At 36.5% G+C, this 17,964-nt stretch overlaps 1 protein-coding gene across 12 annotated transcripts in view; it reads left to right on the top strand.

Moving 5' to 3' along the window:
* The window catches only part of Pak3 (p21 (RAC1) activated kinase 3), a 256,170-nt gene that overhangs the window by 222,288 nt on the left and 15,918 nt on the right, over positions 1-17,964 (top strand). For 11 of the 12 annotated variants that reach the window (XM_035449834.1, XM_035449830.1, XM_027433648.2 and 8 more), the window contains 5 exons: positions 7,852-7,900; positions 8,169-8,281; positions 9,657-9,774; positions 11,286-11,385; positions 11,888-12,084. In XM_035449834.1, coding sequence (XP_035305725.1) covers positions 7,852-7,900; positions 8,169-8,281; positions 9,657-9,774; positions 11,286-11,385; positions 11,888-12,084 — 577 coding nt within the window. The remainder of the gene's footprint in view (positions 1-7,851; positions 7,901-8,168; positions 8,282-9,656; positions 9,775-11,285; positions 11,386-11,887; positions 12,085-17,964) is intronic. The other variant, XM_035449835.1, reaches the window with a different exon arrangement.

The following is a 17,964-nucleotide window of genomic DNA, read 5'->3' as shown; positions in this document are numbered from 1 at the left end:
AGCAAATACTTAAATTTAGTGAAGTAGGGTTGAGCATTCACTATGTTTAATGTAGAGCTATAATTAAGAAGCAGGTTCTGCGTTGGGCACAGTGGCAAACAACTTTAATCTCAGCAGTCAGGATGCAGAAACAGGAGGATCTCTGAGAACAGCATGGTCTATATAATTATCAGTAATTATCTTTGTGAATAAATCATTTCACCTTTATGCAAGCATATTGGGATAACTTACCCTCTATGAAGATAGTTCCATTTCAGAGTCCAACAGTAGTTCCTAAGTGTGCCTATTTGCATGTATTCCTTCATTTAGCAGTATAGTACAACTGACAAAACTCATCTCCATAGTGATTTTAAAAATACATACGAAATATATAATATTTATAGATATTATATAAATTTAAAATGATAGTGTGGGACAGAATTAGTCTATGCTGAAGAATTTGTTTGCCAATGTCAAATATCTATATACTGCCGTATCTCTCCATGAATGAGCTCAGCTATGCATCCAGGTTTGATGGAAAGTGGCAGTGAGAACAGCTTTTATAGATAATTTTACTCCTATTCATAAAGATATACATATGGCCAAAGGAATTTTATGCAACTTCTGGATATTTGTCAATGATATAACCAAACTGAATGACAATATAACTAATTAAGTATTACAAAAATGCTCTATTACCAGTTTGTGTGTAATCAAGCACCTAATACTGGCCCTTCTAAATTTGTCATAAACTTCTAAAAGTAAATATGTTACATTATGTATTTTTCAGATTTTCCCCTACTATTCAACAAGGTGAAATATACTCTTGGGTAAAGCTCCCATATTGAAGACAAATAGTTCTAGCTTATTTCTGAGGAAGAATTCATTTAATTTTTAGGTTAACTTTATTCTAATTTGCCCCCTCCATGCTGCCCTTATTTCTCAAAGGGTACTATGAATTGCTGCTTGGTTTAGATAACCAAAAAAACAGTATACTGCTTAGAAATCAGGGATAAGTGCCGAGAATAAACCCTCTGCCTTGTTTTTTGTTGTTGTCCTCATCAGAGTAGGAGCAGAAGTGCTGTCTAGTGTGTTATTCTTTGGATTAGATCAACCACCCAAAAAGTATTTGCTTCCTCCTAGGGTCTATTTTGGAGCACACAAGTTAGAAGACTGCTATGAAGCACTGAATAGATAGTCTAAGCTCTATAATGGGTTTTGTGGTGTAGACAATTGGACATACATTAGCATTTGTAAAGAATAATGTTTATAGACCAATGGAAGATGCCCTTTGTTTTACTTAATGCTCTTAAATGCCCTGTGTTCTACGCTGTCCCAGGTACAGAAAGATGATGCCACTCAATCAAGCACCATTAGCAGAGTTTACACATTAACTTGTTTTCTTTTTCCATAGTAATGAGCATGAATTAAACCACCTGCCCCCTTTTCCTGTCCAGGCTCTCTTGAAACTAATGGAAAACTCTGTGACACAGCTGCTTTGACTTAATGTTGAAGGGAGTAACTGAGAGTTATCTGGCATTCCCAGGGATTAAGCTTTGTAACTGTGGCCTCATTATCACTGAACTATAACCCACTGAGATTTCTGGCCTCACACCCACAGTGTGTTACAGCTCTCTTTAAAAACAGAAGGAGGAAAGCTATGTCCTAGCTAAACAATAGAAAATTCCCTGTTGAATTTTATAATCTTACCAATTAAACCTTGTACCACCTGGCTCTAACTGCATTCTATGTATTTAGGTCATCAGGTGATGACTTACATAATTTACACTATTTTATTTTTTACCGTAGATACCCATAGTTGAGAAATAAATTTGTGATAGAAAACACTAAGGCAAACCTCTTAACATATTGCATACAGTATTCTTCACCATTCCTAATTGATATTGAAGTCCCAGTCAGCAATTTTATACCCATTCAAGATGATTATGTTTTACATGTACTCTCATATTTCAACACAACAAGGGCATGTGTGACAGTGTCAAACAAACATTTGAGTGACTTTATGTCAAGTGCACTTCTATAGTAAAACAATTTCTATATAGGGCTCTATTAAATAGTAACTCTCTTAAATATTCAAAAAAGTTCCATTTTGATCTCAGCCATGTTAGCATGCACATTAATGAGTTTCATTATGCCATCTTCATAAATAAATGACACACACAAAAGATGTAGTTGAAAAACTGAGTGATAGCATCAAACAAACCGATGTATTTTAAAACTCAGCTATTAGTTGTATACCATGGCAAACTATTAACCATTGCCCGGTTCCAGTTTACTCATTTCTAAAATGAGGCAAATAGAGTTGCCCAGAGTGGGCACTAAAAGAGATCATTTGTTTCCAGCGAGGGGGCAGAGAGAATGTATCAATAAATGATAAAGAGATTTCTACAAACAGTAGCAGGAAAAGTAAGAGGAGATATAAAAAATAATCATCATAAATGAGGATTATGATCCTGAGTGCGACTTCATTAGCACCATACTTAACCCTGTAAAACATTAAAAAGGAGTAGCACCTATCCCTCAGGCCTCATCACTCATTCCCACCAGGCTCACCATGCACCTCATTGCTTCCTATTGCCCTTTTCTCTTTATGCAGTCTGCAAAGTTTCTCCTAGCCTTACTTTCTTGCCCTCCTATCCCTAATCTATGTCTATGCTGACATCAAAGTGATTTATCTCAACTATTAATTTTACCATGTTGTTGCCCTGGCAACCATTTACAGCATTGGTGGACATTGGCTCTTAGTAATTGGCTCTTAGTAGGAAACATCAAAATCTGGTGGAGAATGGTGATAATTAAACTGACTTGTGAGGAAAAGGGAGAAATTGTGAGTTTTGGGTTATTTTTTTTAGACCCTTCCAGCTAGATGCTGGTGTTTCCATTTGAGGACAGTGCACTTGGCCACATCAAGGAGAGCCTATGCATAAAGTGTCTGGTGCAAAGCTGACAGCCAGCAGTAGTTTTCATCACAGTGTAGCTGATGAAGCCCCATGGCTGAGCAATCTGTTAGTTTAATGGTTTTGTTTTGTTTTTTGAGACAGGGTTTCTCTGTGTAGCTTTGGAGCCTATTCTGTCACTCGCTCTGGAGATAAGGCTGGCCTCCAACTCACAGAGATACACCTGCCTCTGCCTCCCAAGTGCTGGGATTAAAGGCATGCACTACCAACGCCCGGCTATTTTAATGGTTTTTTTTTTTTTAACCATACTGGAGGATTAAAAGAGCTTTACTTAACAGTTAGGAGAACTTTGTTACTTAGTTGTTTCCTATTCGGCATATCCTTCCCACTCTTGGGGCTTCAGCGTTCTCATCTGTAATGAGGAGATTAAACTGGATGATCTGGTCTTCCATTCAGTTCTACTAATATATAATTTTCTTGTACCATCTGAGGAACTGAAAATTTTAATGAATAAAATTCTCACAATAAGTATTCTCCTTACAACATTATATCTTCAATAAAATGAGAATAGAGGGATAATAGAATCAATTTAAGTTGTTGGCAAAAAATCAAATTGGCAATGTGGTTCACTTAAGCATGCCAAACGTATGTCAGAGAATAAGGAATTTTGTGCCCCATATTTATCGGTTGAGTTCCTGTCATCATTACATCCTAAAATGCCAATAGATGATAGAGTTTTAAAATTAAGATGAAATAAAATTGTATTGTGTAAGCGTATGTACTGAGACATTTTAATATACTCAAGCAATTTGCAAGGCTCATCTTTTTGGAATCTCTGTGCCATGTGATTAGCATAAAGATTGTTTCCTAGTTTCCTGTGGGCTTCAAATATTACAAGAAGAGGACTGTTGAGCTTTACAACATAAATCACCTACAAATAAATAACTTAGTTATTTGTTTCTATGAACTAGGCTATGTAATCTTGACCATGAACTGTACTTATTAATGGTGATTCGTATACTTTATTAGGTAAAAATAATTATACATTTCACGTATTTAGGAAATTAAATCAGTCAAAGATATTCAAGTCACATTATGATAAGCTGACCAAGAAAGAAAATAAATATGATATTTCAATCACCTCTATCTTGGGTAAAAATTGAATTTCTATTAATTTTGAAACGTTAGATATCTTGAAAACTCCCAGATGTGTAAAGAGTTTCCTAGTCATCTGTAGACTGCAGTTGAGAAGTTAGCTGCTATATTAGAGAACAATCAGCAAAATAATAATTATTAATAGCTACTTGACAGTTACTATGTACCAGGGGTGTATGCCTTTTAAGCCTAGCATACATTTAATCCACCTTCAAAGGTAAATTACAGAGAGTCACATAACTAGAAAGTGGTAATATGTGAACCAGCAGAGATTTGGATAATAAGCTTGAGGAATGCTATTCTCACCCCAGCAATGGAAAACGAATGGGATTTAATCAGTGAATCTTGGAGATATTGAGATCTCTTGGAGAAAACAAAACAACAAACAAACAAAAAGCTCCCATGTAATTGAGTCAGAAATCAACCTTCAATTCTTGAAGTGTAAAAATACAGCAGACTTGGGGTTCAGTCAAATGTTAGGTATGCTGACATGGAGTGCATCATCAATATCTGAATTTGTGCATTTTTAGTTGAAGTTTCCGGAGAGAAGTTGGTCAAAGCAGTGCCTTACTGCTCAGTGCAGTAAGGTTATCTACCTAATACTATGTTTGGTGAGGGGGTGTTGGCATGAACCCATTTTAAGACAACAAAAGTAAGGAGGAAGGGAAAAAATGTCTCCCCACCAAACAATTGGATATATCCAGGAAAGTGAGAGAAGGGCAAACGAAGGGGAAAGATTCATTTTTAGGTACTAACCCATGCTCTAGAATTTCAGGGTCTTTATTTAAATTTGTGTAAATTAAATTTATTTAAATTTATTGTGAGCCTATGCCAATGTTTGTTGTAAATCCTAGGATTTGGGGGTTTTAGGATTAGGGCTCTAGCAAGTTTAAGACAATAAAATGCTGAAGGAAATGTAGGAACAAAGCAGAAAAGAAAGAAAACAAAGGACTTAAAGGTAAATCTCAAAAGACAGTAAACACTAATCCCTCTTGCTCTTGCAGTCAATCAGAGTTTTATTCCCTAGATCAGTAGAAATGGGTTTCAATGGTTGGAGGAATACACATGGAGAATAAAAGGAAAGTCCCCATGTGGGCTAGGCTTTTGTCACCTTAGCTTCTAGTAGACCAGCTCCCATCTTCCTTGTTTTATGTATTGTAAGTTCCTACATATGATTTTCATTTAATGTGTTCTAGCCTTAAGGAGAAAAAAAGAAAGCTACAAAACCATTTTTCGAGGGAGATAGAGGGTTAAAACTTCTCTACCAATTGTTCAAACAGAACACCCTTAAAACCATGCTATTGAAAAGTAAATATATGCTAGTAAATTTCTTAGGGATGGCACATTAAGAGAGGGCAACCAATGATCAGTATATGAGTTATTTCTTTGCTGTAAAGTGGAATAGCTACAGAAGCAATAAGAACTAATAGCAGTAGTGACCATACTAATCTTCAACACTGATCTGGACTCAGGGCTAAATGTTTTCTTAGGTTTTGCCATTTGCTATTGTCTCATTTTTACAGATACTGTCATTCTTCTGCATCTGAAGGTATGCAAGTATTTTAAACATCTGAAGATAAACCAATTAAAGATTTTAAGAAACATAGTTTGGAATTAGATTTAAAGATCTCCTTGGGGCTTATTGCTGTGGAAATATGTATCAGGTTGAGACAATCAATTCCTCTGAACTCAACCTAACTCTGAGTTCAAGAGGATAAATCACACACTGGCCCCAAACTCAGGAATGTCTGATCACTTATTCTGAGAAGGAAGTGTCTCATGAAGATTCAATTGGGAGAAATACTTTCTTTATTGAAAGGAAAGATCTTGTTGTAATTGAATATTTGCTTAAGAATTTTATTAATATGTTCATTCAACAAAAATTTATGGGGCATCAACTATAAGCTCTGAATGTAGGATCTAATACATATATATATATATATATATATATATGCATAAATCATTTTGAGAATTTCCAAGTGCTTTTTCAGGTAACACCTAGAGATTAAGTGTATTATTTAGCCTAATTCCAAAAACTAATTTTAAAGCTAACCAGAATGTGATTTATAAATTGGATAATTGGATAGCCTGGGAAGGTTCCTCAACCTTTTTGACTCTCAGGCTTCTGACTTATGACAAGAGAGTGGTATAGATAAAATGGGAAGGATCACATAAAATCAAGTATATAAAGTTCTCAGCACTGTGTCTGATACACAGAGTATATTCAATACATGCTTACTGAGTCTGGGATCACTGGGAAATTTCTAGCCCAATGTCGAACAGCTTGGGATGGTGAGGAGATCTTAAATTTCTGCAACTAGTCAAATATTTCTTCCCCTACACCATCCATTTCCTTTTCTGGGCACAGGTAATATAAGCATCCTAGGCTTTTGAGAAATATTTTGGCTCATCCGGGGAGAAGAGTCATAAAAAAATGCCTGACATAAGAAACCAATTCCTGATCCTGGAGTTATGGCTCATGACTGTAACTCAAGCATTTGGGAGGCTGAGGTAAAAAGATCACAGCAAGGCCATCCTGGGTTGCATAGGGACAAGAAAGACAGACCACTAAACAGACACACACACACACACACACACACACACACACACACACACACACACACACACACACACACAGAGAGAGAGAGAGAGAGAGAGAGAGAGAGAGAGAGAGAGAGAGAATCCCTAAATTCAAAACCTAAACCTTAAAGCATTATATTGCCTAATAAATGAATCATTGAACAGATTTCTATCCTAGCTGTTTAACTTGCCCCAAATTAAGTAGATACTTCCTCGTCTGGAGATGATGGTAGGAAGACCATGAGGAAACAGGTGTGATCACAGAAAGATACTGGAAATTCAACCAGACAATACATTTTTAAAGTTAAAAGAGAAGCATAAATATTACAAAGACTCAAGGAATGATGCTTTTTGTTTGGTTGGTTTTTCGAGACAGGGTTTCCCTGTCGATTTTGAGGCTGTCCTGGAACTTGCTCTTGTGGACCAGGCTGGTCTTGAACTCACAGAAATCTTCCTGCCTCTGCCTCCTGAGTGCGGGGGGATTAAAGGTGTGTGCAACCGCCGCCACCACCAGGCGGAATGATGCTTTTTTTTTTTTTCAAAAAAAGGTATTTCACAGAAGTGAAAAGTCACAGAAATTGCTGAGTATTGAGCAAAAGGAAAATAAAGATAGAGCCACAGTTTTATTCCTTTGTGTAGGCACAGCACTGACAGAAAACTGAAAGTGACTGATGCATTAAATGAAGGCTTAGAGATACATAAAATAGCTACTCTGCCCATATGCTAAAAATAATGGTTGAGTTACAGTTGCCTAAGCAAAAGATGATCTATTCTACTTCAGGTTGATCAGAGTCCTGAAATGTTGGTAGTTTTAACATATAAGGAATATTGCCATTATTGCAGGACTTCCCGGAGAAAAGCAAGGCCTGTATGGTAGGTAAATTCATAAATGTGTAGTGCAGAGCCCAATAACTGGTGCCAGAAAGTCTAATGGGAGGTTCTAGTCCACCACAAAGGATTCATTGTGATTGTTTCAGATATAATTACTATATAAGGCACTTGTTTTGATAATGTGACCTTATAAATTTGCTGAGACAGTAGAACTAAAATTAAGTGTTTTTACCACAGTAATTGTTAAGAAGCTGCACCTGTGTTGCTTCATCACTGAATCAAGATCTTGCTAACTTAACTCTCCTGAAAATTAATCACATTTTCACACAGGAAAGTATAGGGGTAACACCTTGATTGCTTATTCATTGAGTAATTTTCACTTTTCCAGGGCGTCAGGTACTGTTTACACAGCACTAGACATTGCAACAGGACAAGAGGTAGGTGCTACCATTTGGTCTTCATTATTTTTCCTTTGTGTTTAAAAAGTTTCTTGCTGATGGCATGTATGTCTAGTGCATAGCTCCAGGTTACAATGGGAGTTTAAATTTGTTTGTGTGCAAAACATCTAAAATGGGTAGTAGTGACTGACCAAAGAAAGGGTGCATATTTATAGAACAGAAAAAAAATAGATAATGAATTTAAGTAGTTACACTCATGTATATTTTAATAATAATAAATTGTTCTTATATTTTAATCATGATTCAGGTGGCCATAAAGCAAATGAACCTTCAACAACAACCCAAAAAGGAATTAATTATTAATGAAATTCTTGTCATGAGGGAAAATAAGAACCCCAATATTGTAAACTATTTAGATAGGTAAGTATTTTCTCTTATTCATTATGTGTTTTCTTTCTAAGATGTTATTTTCTTGTCAGATTATTTATTGGCATTTATTACTTTGATAATCATATGCAAATATTTCTGAAATGGTACAAAGTAATAGAGTAAATCTTTGTCTACCCATCAAACCCTTGAAAATACATTTTTATGGACTTGGTTCTAAACATAACTAGTTTGTGTGATTTCCTTTTGAGGATGGATGCTCTGTGTTGGCAGGAACTGGCCTACTACATATAGGAGAAATCAGTGGTGTTTTAAGCATTTCATCAAGTGTCTGTTTGGAGCCAGTATGGTCCCTAGGAGGCTGAGTAAAGAAAGCAGACAACAATAGCCCTGTTTTAATGGGTGCTTTATGATTAACTGACTGTAAGGTCGAGGGAATTGAGACTTTAATCTTAAACCTTTTTCCTAAAGCAGGTAATTAATGTCTCTTTCATCAGTGGTATTAAGAGTGTTACAAATGGGCACTTAAAGACCGTGCTAAGTCTCCTCTTGTGGATAACATCTGTCTCTTCCAGTTTCAGTACTTGTTTGCTTAGCATCACTGTGCTGAGTTCTCTGATGTGATGCAAAGGAAATAAAGCTAGATCTCAATGTTCATGAGCTTAAGGGCTTGCTGTCCATGTTAGGCCAATAGACATTGATATGGTAGGGAAATGAGAGCTGTGAGGACCACTGAATTTTCAAGTTTTAATCAGTATTTCTCACAGTGTCCCATATGTCAATTATGCAACAGTATGACATGAATTTGATTTGTACATTAGTAAGTTTGTAAAACTTGCATTCATACTGTTAAAGGGGCTTGTTTCTAGGCTTTTGTCCATAACTAATGAAAATAGAAGATGTGAAATTTGAATTTTAAGAAATGTCCCAAATTGATCCCAAAAGTACTTTAGTTTAAGCAGCACAGAATAGAAAGTCTTGCTTCATAGTAAGGTAGTTTTTTTTCTTAATATCTCTGAAGCTCAGGATAGAACTTACACATATCTAAGGCCAACCTTGAATGCCTAGTCAGCATACTTTATCTTCCCAAATAAGTGGAATTACAGATGTGTGCCACCATACCAGGCTTAGTGGCATGGGTATTAAGGCAGGAGGGAGTCACAGGGGTTACCTTTCCCTATAAGAAGATACTGCTAATTGATTTGCATAATATCCTGCTCTTTTCCTGAATTGAGAGGCTATCCAGTGGCCTTAGTTCCTATATTTGAGCACTGGAAATTTCTCCTCTATAATCACCCAAAGATAATGGGTGCAACACTATCGACTTTCATCACAAATAAGGCATCAGAATATTAAAGTCTCCACCTCCTTAGTTCAAAATCAAAGTATTTTTCTTTTCTTATTATAGCTACTTAGTGGGTGATGAGCTGTGGGTAGTCATGGAATACTTGGCTGGTGGCTCTTTGACTGATGTGGTCACAGAGACCTGTATGGATGAAGGACAGATAGCAGCTGTCTGTAGAGAGGTAAGAATAGAAAATATTTCTTGCTTGTGAGAAACATAGAATTTGTCAATGCTTTCTTTCCAATTATTCATAATATTTTGAGCATTAAAATAACAATAGCATATTCCCTCTACTATAAGAATGGAAAATGTGATTAAACTATAACTCAATGTCATGTCCTTGAATTGCCTGTGTCAGACCCTTATTTACATTAGTTGCTTTCTGGTGGCTCTTTTAAGCTCTAGTATGCCATACAGGAGTTGTTGCATTTAAGCTCTCACACAGTAGTGTCAGGGAACATGGCCAATTGTTGTGTTCATATGGAATTCCTTTCTGATTTGTGGGAATTTTACAAGATAAATATTGTGTTCTGCATGTTCAATATGAGTCCCATAAGATAACAGACTACATTATATGCCCATTATTTTCTAGAAAGCTATTTTTTTATTTTTAAAATATTTATTTATTTGGGTTCTGTGTGGTGTGGTGGTGGTGGTGGTGGTGGCTGTGGTGGTGGTGGTGGTGGTGGTGGTGGTAGTGTGTGTGTGTGTGTGTGTGTGTGTGTGTGTACTTTGTGTGCATATGGATATTAGAAGACAAATTTTGGGAATCAGTTCTCCACTTCCATCAAGTGTGTCCTGGGAATTGAACTCAGGTTGTAAAGCTTAGCAGTAAGTCTTATGGCCCGTTGACACATCTCACAGGCTCTAAAATGAATTTCAATACAGTCTTCCCTTACCCCACAGTATTCCATGAATATTCCTTATAGCCCTCTAGTGAGCCTGTGGATCTGTCATTTATAAAGAGAGATAAGAATTACTGCCTTTAGTTTCTAGTCAATTTGGTGATGTTTTATTCTGTTATATTTATCAATATTGTTTTTATAACATATACTCTCCAATGGGGTCTCATTATGAAATTTTCTACAAAGTGAAATGGAATCTTGAAAACCAGTGATAGTGCAACCAAGCTAAATGGTATCAGCTAATCTTTCACTTAGTAGGATATTCCACCTGAGCCTGTTTTGTATCTTTTAGTATTACCAGACAAAGGTATTTCCAAACAAGTACCTTTAGTTACTTTATAACTGGGAGCTGTCTTCAAACCTGTCCATCAGAAATAGCACAAGGAAATTATTCTTGTTTCCCATGTTAGATCTACTGAGTCAAACTTCGCCGTGCACACTGAGGTTTACAACATCTGTAAAAGACCAAAGTGAATCCATATCACCTAGAAACCTAGACCAAGCATGATTATGCTAACTGGTCAAGTGGACTGCAATAACAACTGATTGTTGCATTATTTTCTTCATTTAGTCCATAGTGTGGCATGGGAGCCCTAAATACATAAGGTTAAATATCATCACTGATATAAATAGTAATTTGGTTTGAAAATGGTATTAAAGCATTCCGTAATCTGTTTCATTTAACAATATCAAATCACAACCTTTAAAATTTTGCCTGGAAATGAGATATAGAATTTTAAAAAAATTATTTGTGATATAATTAGAACCTTTTTTTCTGATTCAATAGTGCCTCCAAGCTTTGGATTTCTTGCACTCAAACCAAGTGATCCATAGAGACATAAAGAGTGACAATATTCTCCTCGGGATGGATGGTTCTGTTAAATTGAGTAGGTATTTTGATTCAGATATTTAAGAAAGTATGAGAGAATTAACACTGCCCTACTGTCTATCTTGAGAAGATAATGACTACTGAACATGATTTATTTGAAAGTAGCTAGAGCTTAATTTGAATTAAAGAACCTGTCAGATAGTTTGTTCCTATAGAGTGTGAGCAGATTTTTTGGCATTAATATTTCAGAATGTCTAGTAGCATCCAGAATGGATGGATGGCAAATAACTAATTGATAAATGGAAAAATTCTGTAAGTATATGAGAAAGTATTAGGAAGGAATGATAATGGAAGTCTACTAAAAATGGCATAACATTTGTCAATTGTTATAGACACCTTTAAAATCAGTATTAGCTGAGAGATCATGCAATGATGAGGATGTGAGCAAGGCAATTGCAAGCACTCATTTTAACATTAAAGGAAGGTTCAACCACATGGGAAAATAAGCTATTGCAGGAAAATTCTTTGGGTTCATTTTAATAGACTTTTCTTCTCTACAGCTGATTTTGGGTTCTGTGCTCAAATCACTCCTGAGCAAAGTAAACGAAGCACTATGGTGGGAACTCCCTATTGGATGGCACCTGAGGTGGTAACTCGAAAAGCTTATGGTCCAAAAGTTGATATCTGGTCTCTGGGAATCATGGCCATTGAAATGGTGGAAGGTGAACCCCCGTACCTTAATGAAAATCCACTCAGGGTAAGTCAGGAAAATTCAGGTACTTCCTATTCCCTCCAAAAGGGGTCAGGAGAGAGAGAAAATACCATTTAATGATTCCCCCAAAAACTGTTCAGAACTCGAACTTTCTTGGAACAAGTAACACAGAGAAACTGAGTTATGGTGTATAAATTGCTCTGAGCTTGAAGTGACTAGTTCTCAGTTCCTCTAACAAGAACCTTTAATATTATTTAATATACAGCTTCCTACTATAAAATTGTAGAATGGATGAAAAAAGGATGTGGGAAGAAAACACATTTTTATCATTTGCTGTGGTAAAATGATCTTCCTAGGAAACCCTTGTTTCACAATTACTTTAAAAAAGTAAAAGAATGCATTTCCAGAAGTTATCATTTTAAAGTTGGATTTTTTTCTTTATTATCAGTAATGATTCATTGGGCAAGAACAGCTTGGTTGGCATTGAATGAAACAGAAATAGACATAGCACCAGCCTCATGAAATCACAAACTAAATTAGAAGACTGTCAAATAGAAAATGAATGAAAGTCATTTGGGTTAGAGAACTCAGTTTTCTACTACATAATTGGAGGTTTAATCATCAAATGGCCCAGTTTCCTCTGAAAATAATAATAATAATAATAATAATAATAATAATAAACTTCCATCTCATATCCTAGCCCCACTAGCTTTATTCAGAGATATGTAGTAATCGGGAGGGTAAGTGAGAGAAATAAAAATGAAGCACTTAGTGTGGAACTGAATCAGAAGCCATTGGGTTATATATAACTTCACAGGAAACCAGAAGCCATATTCCATATGCATAAAGAACATGAGGTTATTGCTAAACAGAAGTAGACACAAATTTAAATCAACTCTTAAAACTCAGGCATAGCACCAGTTCCAATGTCATTGTGTCATTGGTCTGTGTCATTCTAATGAATACTCTAATATGTTTTGTCATTGGTATACAAAACCCATTGCCCTTAGTCATCAGTTAAGTGTATTCTCATTATGTTGGCAAAATCTATATTCAAGCCTAATGCACGTGGCTTTCTATACATGCAAAGAAATCTGTAAAGCAAATGTCTGATTGTTTTTGCAGTTGAAACTTTGGTAATTGGGAGTCATGCTTCAAATATAGAGAAAGAGGCCTTCTCTAATTCTCCCTTCTTTTGATTCCACCCTGGTACTTAGGCGCTGGTACTCGCCTTACACTAATTAGGAAACAACAGATATGAGTGAATGCCCTAATGAATGCCACAGGCTGTTACACTCGTCTCACAAAACAATCTGGAAGTGAGATGTATGCATTGATTAGCTGCTTACAGGGCTGAGTGGAAAAGAAGGGGCATTTTCCCACCATTTGTAGGTCAGCCCTTCATGTGTTTAATCAAGTCCACCCCTGACCTGTGGAACAGCGCATCAGGATAATTACAAAGGCTTTTCCTTATTCTTTAACTACCTTTGCCCATTAAGAAACAGCAGTGAAAGAACACATTGGGTCTGTTGTTTCTATGGATTTCTTCCTCTAAGTCTTCGAAGTTTAGAGGTACTAAACGGATTACAGCTATTTTGCTTTCTGCCTTCTGCTGAGTAATTTACAACCTGCAGAACTTAAGGATTAAATAAATGGCTCTGTAAGGCAGTGGTCTCAGTAATGCATTTATTGTTCTCTTCTGTTCCCTAGTCATAGTTGATCTCTCTTTAGGTAGACTGCTAATTACTAGAAAAAAGGAAACAAGTTTTAATCTCCATAGGCATCTTCTAGCCTGAGAACACAACTCATAATTAATAGCTTGTCTCTTAAAATCCATAAGCTTCTATCAAGGCAAGTACTTGAAGAATAATAAGCCAAAAAGTTCAGGAAGCCTACATTAAGACTATGACAAAAAAGACCCATCAGAAAGACCACCTTGTTGAATTCCACTGATGAAGATTGACTCTAACTTTGTGCCTTATCCTTTTTATGTGATTGGCCTCTGGCTAACTAATCAGCCAGTCCATACTGAGTTAGCCTGAATCTGAAGCTCTTTTCTTCTAGACACCAGAAATACTTTTAAGCTTTGCGTTTTACTGTTCTATCCCTGTGTTTTCGTGGCCTAGTTGGCCTTATTTGGGACTGGAAAAGTATATTCACTGAACCCATGAGAAGATTGCAGGCAGAAAGACACAGTGTGACACTATAGGGAGTCCACTTTTTCTTGGATTCTAGTGACCAGACACAGTGTTGGGAATTAGAAAATCATGCAACTTTAGGAGATGTATGAAAAAGCACTCAATTCTTCCTTGAAAATTATCCCAGTCTACCACCAGTTCACCATTTGTAGGCTTTGAAACAGGTGGAAGTAAACGGAGTAAAAAGAAGATAACATGGTACCATAAAGAGAGGCATGCACTGTGTGGACAGAAAAAAAACCAATTAAATAGTCCGGTGGACCTAAATATGTCCTGACGATGTAACCTAAAAGCTCTGGGACATTTTGAAAAATCACTTTCTAAACCTGTTTCCTTTCTGTGAATAGGGATAATATCCATCTTGCTGAGTCTACATGAAAACTAGCTGAATAATGTATGTAAATTATCTAGCCCCATGTTTAGCTCATTGTAGAAAATGTATGTGGAAATTCATGAAGATGAACAGAAAAGAAAGGAAAGGGAGAAGAGATACTCAAAGCTCTTTTTACTCATTCATTTAATGGATTCACTATTCCCTAGAGAACTTGTATCCTTTTGCCTGACTCTCATGGAGTGGAGGCTTCTGCACAATTCAATGTAATTACCATAAATAGGTAACATTGAGCAGAACAAGGCGAAAGTGAAGGCTCTGGCTGTGCATTACAAAGTTGCTTGAATTTCACTGTGGCTTGTGTTTTTGTTGTGCTTGATTCAACTGAACAAACTGTAAATATTGATTGCTGATATATATTTGATACAAAAAATTACTACTTCTTTTGACCAGTAGTAAAAGGATTGAGATTTTTTAAATGTAAATGAATTGACCCAATTTGCTCATAAAATGCTTTTAAAAGCTCAGAGTGTTATTAGGTGTACTGATGTTATGGTGGTGGTAAATCTTCTAGAGGCAGAGAGGAGGCAGCCTTCTTATTGCCCACCCCCATATGCCCAGTGCCTTAAGTCTACACTTGATGTAATTGGCCTTGGACATGGTGTTTTGTGACCCATAGGCAATTTTATGCAGCCACCAATAATTAAGTCCCTCATTCCTTCTGTTTGCCAAAGTAACTGGGGCTTAAAACAAGTCTGACTTTCTCTGTGAATATGCAAATCAAATATTTATCTTTTGTTGATACCACCGCCTTTTCTGCTAATGGATGATATGTTTTGTTAAGACTTGTGACCATAAAGACCTGATTATAAGAAGATAGTATTTCTGCCAAACCAAATCTTGACTTTTTTCCTTATGAGCACAAAGTACCTTTCTTTAAAAAAAAAATCACATTTACACTTACACATAGTAGGTTAGTTCTTATCAAGCTGTGATGGATTTTGGTACTTATGAACTGCCTCAGTGATGCCCTCTTGAAGTCCATACAGAACCTTTAATAATCCTGTTTTATGTGTAATTTTCCACCCCCTTTAAAGTGTTTGCTTTATGCCTTTATTTTAAGCATCAGTGGGGCTCTATCAAACTTTGAACCACTGGACTGCACTTATTGCTACCAGGGCTAAAAGCAGTCCATGGTAGATGTGAACCACACATCCTACTTGTTCTGCTCCTTGTTTTACAATGGAGTCCTCTGTGGAGTTTAAGAGCCAATGACACTGGATTCCATACCCTAGGAAAAGGTGGAAACTAGGACTAGGCCAAAAGCAAAGCAATATGGCAAGACCTTAATAGAGCACTGTTTACAATGACAAGTTCTTCATCCCTGTTTGAGTAGTTGTTTAACCAGGGAAACACATACTTATTCTGCACATCCTTATCCATTTCCTTTAAGAAATCATAACCAAGAGCATCAAAGCCTAGTTGAAATTTTGTTCTCTTTTCCTCACTTTCAGACTTAGCAGTCCTGTAATACTATATGTCTTAATTTCCTTTCGGTTGCTGTGATAAAAATACCCTGACAAAAACACTTTAAGGGAGAAAATGTTTAAGTCCCTAATTTCAGGTTACAGTCTACCATTATGGGGAAGTCAACAGATAGTGGAAATTTGAAGCATCCAGTTACAATATATCTACAGTCAAGAGAAAAGAATAGTGAATTACTAACTATATGCTAGTTCTCAGCTAGCTTTCTTCTATAATACAGTGGGCAGGTCTTCACGGATAAATTAATGGAATAAAGAATATGCCCACAGACATGCACTTAGGTCAACCAAATCTAGACAAACCCTCATTGAGATGTTCTTCCCAGGTGATTCTGGGTTATACCAAATTAACACAATCATTATCAAAAAGGACCAATGTTAACTAAGTATGCATCTCCATGATATGACTTTTTAATCCATTTTTCTTCCAATAATGGAGTTTATCTTTAAAATTAGCTATCAGCTGAGGGTCTGGCATATACTGGAGCATAATATATCCATGAGTGTGAGTACATGTGATTGAGTGCATTACCTCTATGGCTGTGAGGGTAGCAATCCAAATAAAGGCCTGCAGGCACGTTAAGAGGCTTACTGCCATCCTCTTTACTGGCACTTAAAGTACAACATAAATGTCAGATTTCTTACCTCTCTCTTACAATCAGAGAGTGTATGTCTCAAGGTTATTATGCAAGAAGAGAGAAGCCCTAGCTACTGAACAACAGCAGTTAAGGGCCAAACTGCATCTTCTTCCCTCCAACCACTGGAACCTGTGCTGTGGATTGGAATGTCTGGGTTTGATGGTGCGTGCTCATTTGGAATTAAAGTCAGACATAAACTTCCTGAACACCAGAGAAGCAAGCAGACTTTGCTAGCACTCAGTCAATATTGTTTTGAATGTATTTCAGGGAGAGCTGGGAGCATTCCCTTCTTTTTCCATAAGCCACTGTGGAACAGCTAACTTTATTGATGGGTTGTTGACACTCCTTTTCCTTTGAAGGCTTAACCTATGCCTAAAAGGAGGGGAGAGTTGGGATAACTACAAGTAAAATAATTATAAAATAGTAACAGCATTTCTTTTTAATAAGAAAAAATATTGCCTGTCAAAAGATAGAAAGCCCTTAAGAATCATTGCTTGTCGAGAATTCGGCAAAGGAAAGTGGGACTTGGCCATATAAAAGCTGCAAGTTTCATTTAGATTATATAGAAGCAGACAGTTCAAACTGGTGAATTATGACCCAGAAGAAAGCCAAGGGAGAAACTGATTCCATAGCAAACTAAAATCCAAGAAACTAACCAGGCAAGTAAAAGGGAATGTTTTAAAATGTGGTGATCAAGAAACCATTGTTGGCCCAAAAAGATTCCCATATCCTGTGATTTTTCTTATCATTCCTCAGAATACTTACAGGCAAAGATGGTTTGGGTATAGACCAGGGACACATATGCCTATTCCTCTAATAAGAACCATGCCATTGGCTAAGGAATCAAGTCCGTCAAAATCAAAGATCATTGTAAGAAAACAAATCTTGGGTTGTGGTTGTACATTTGCCCACTGAAATATCCACTCATATGATTTATCTTACAGCTTTTGAAATATGAATTCACCAAGAAAATCAGGGTTTTCCTGAAATTGAAGATTACTTCTGACTTTTGCTTTTGTTTTGATTTATGGCCTTTCTAACTTGGTCACAATATCATTTTAGAAAACTATTTCCATTCTGATAAAAAGATACTTGGAAACTCTTAGCTGAGCCTCTCTGCATACCATGTTATTTTCATCAAGGCAGTCTATACCAGACAAAGCCAGAGTTTAAATCAGTGGTTGTCAACCTTCCTAATGCTTCGACCTTTTCAT

Source organism: Cricetulus griseus, chromosome X, assembly GCF_003668045.3.
Source record: "Cricetulus griseus strain 17A/GY chromosome X, alternate assembly CriGri-PICRH-1.0, whole genome shotgun sequence".
Lineage (NCBI taxonomy): Eukaryota > Metazoa > Chordata > Mammalia > Rodentia > Cricetidae > Cricetulus > Cricetulus griseus.
Note: the sequence above shows the minus strand (reverse complement) of the source record. Positions and strands in the feature narration are given on the sequence as shown.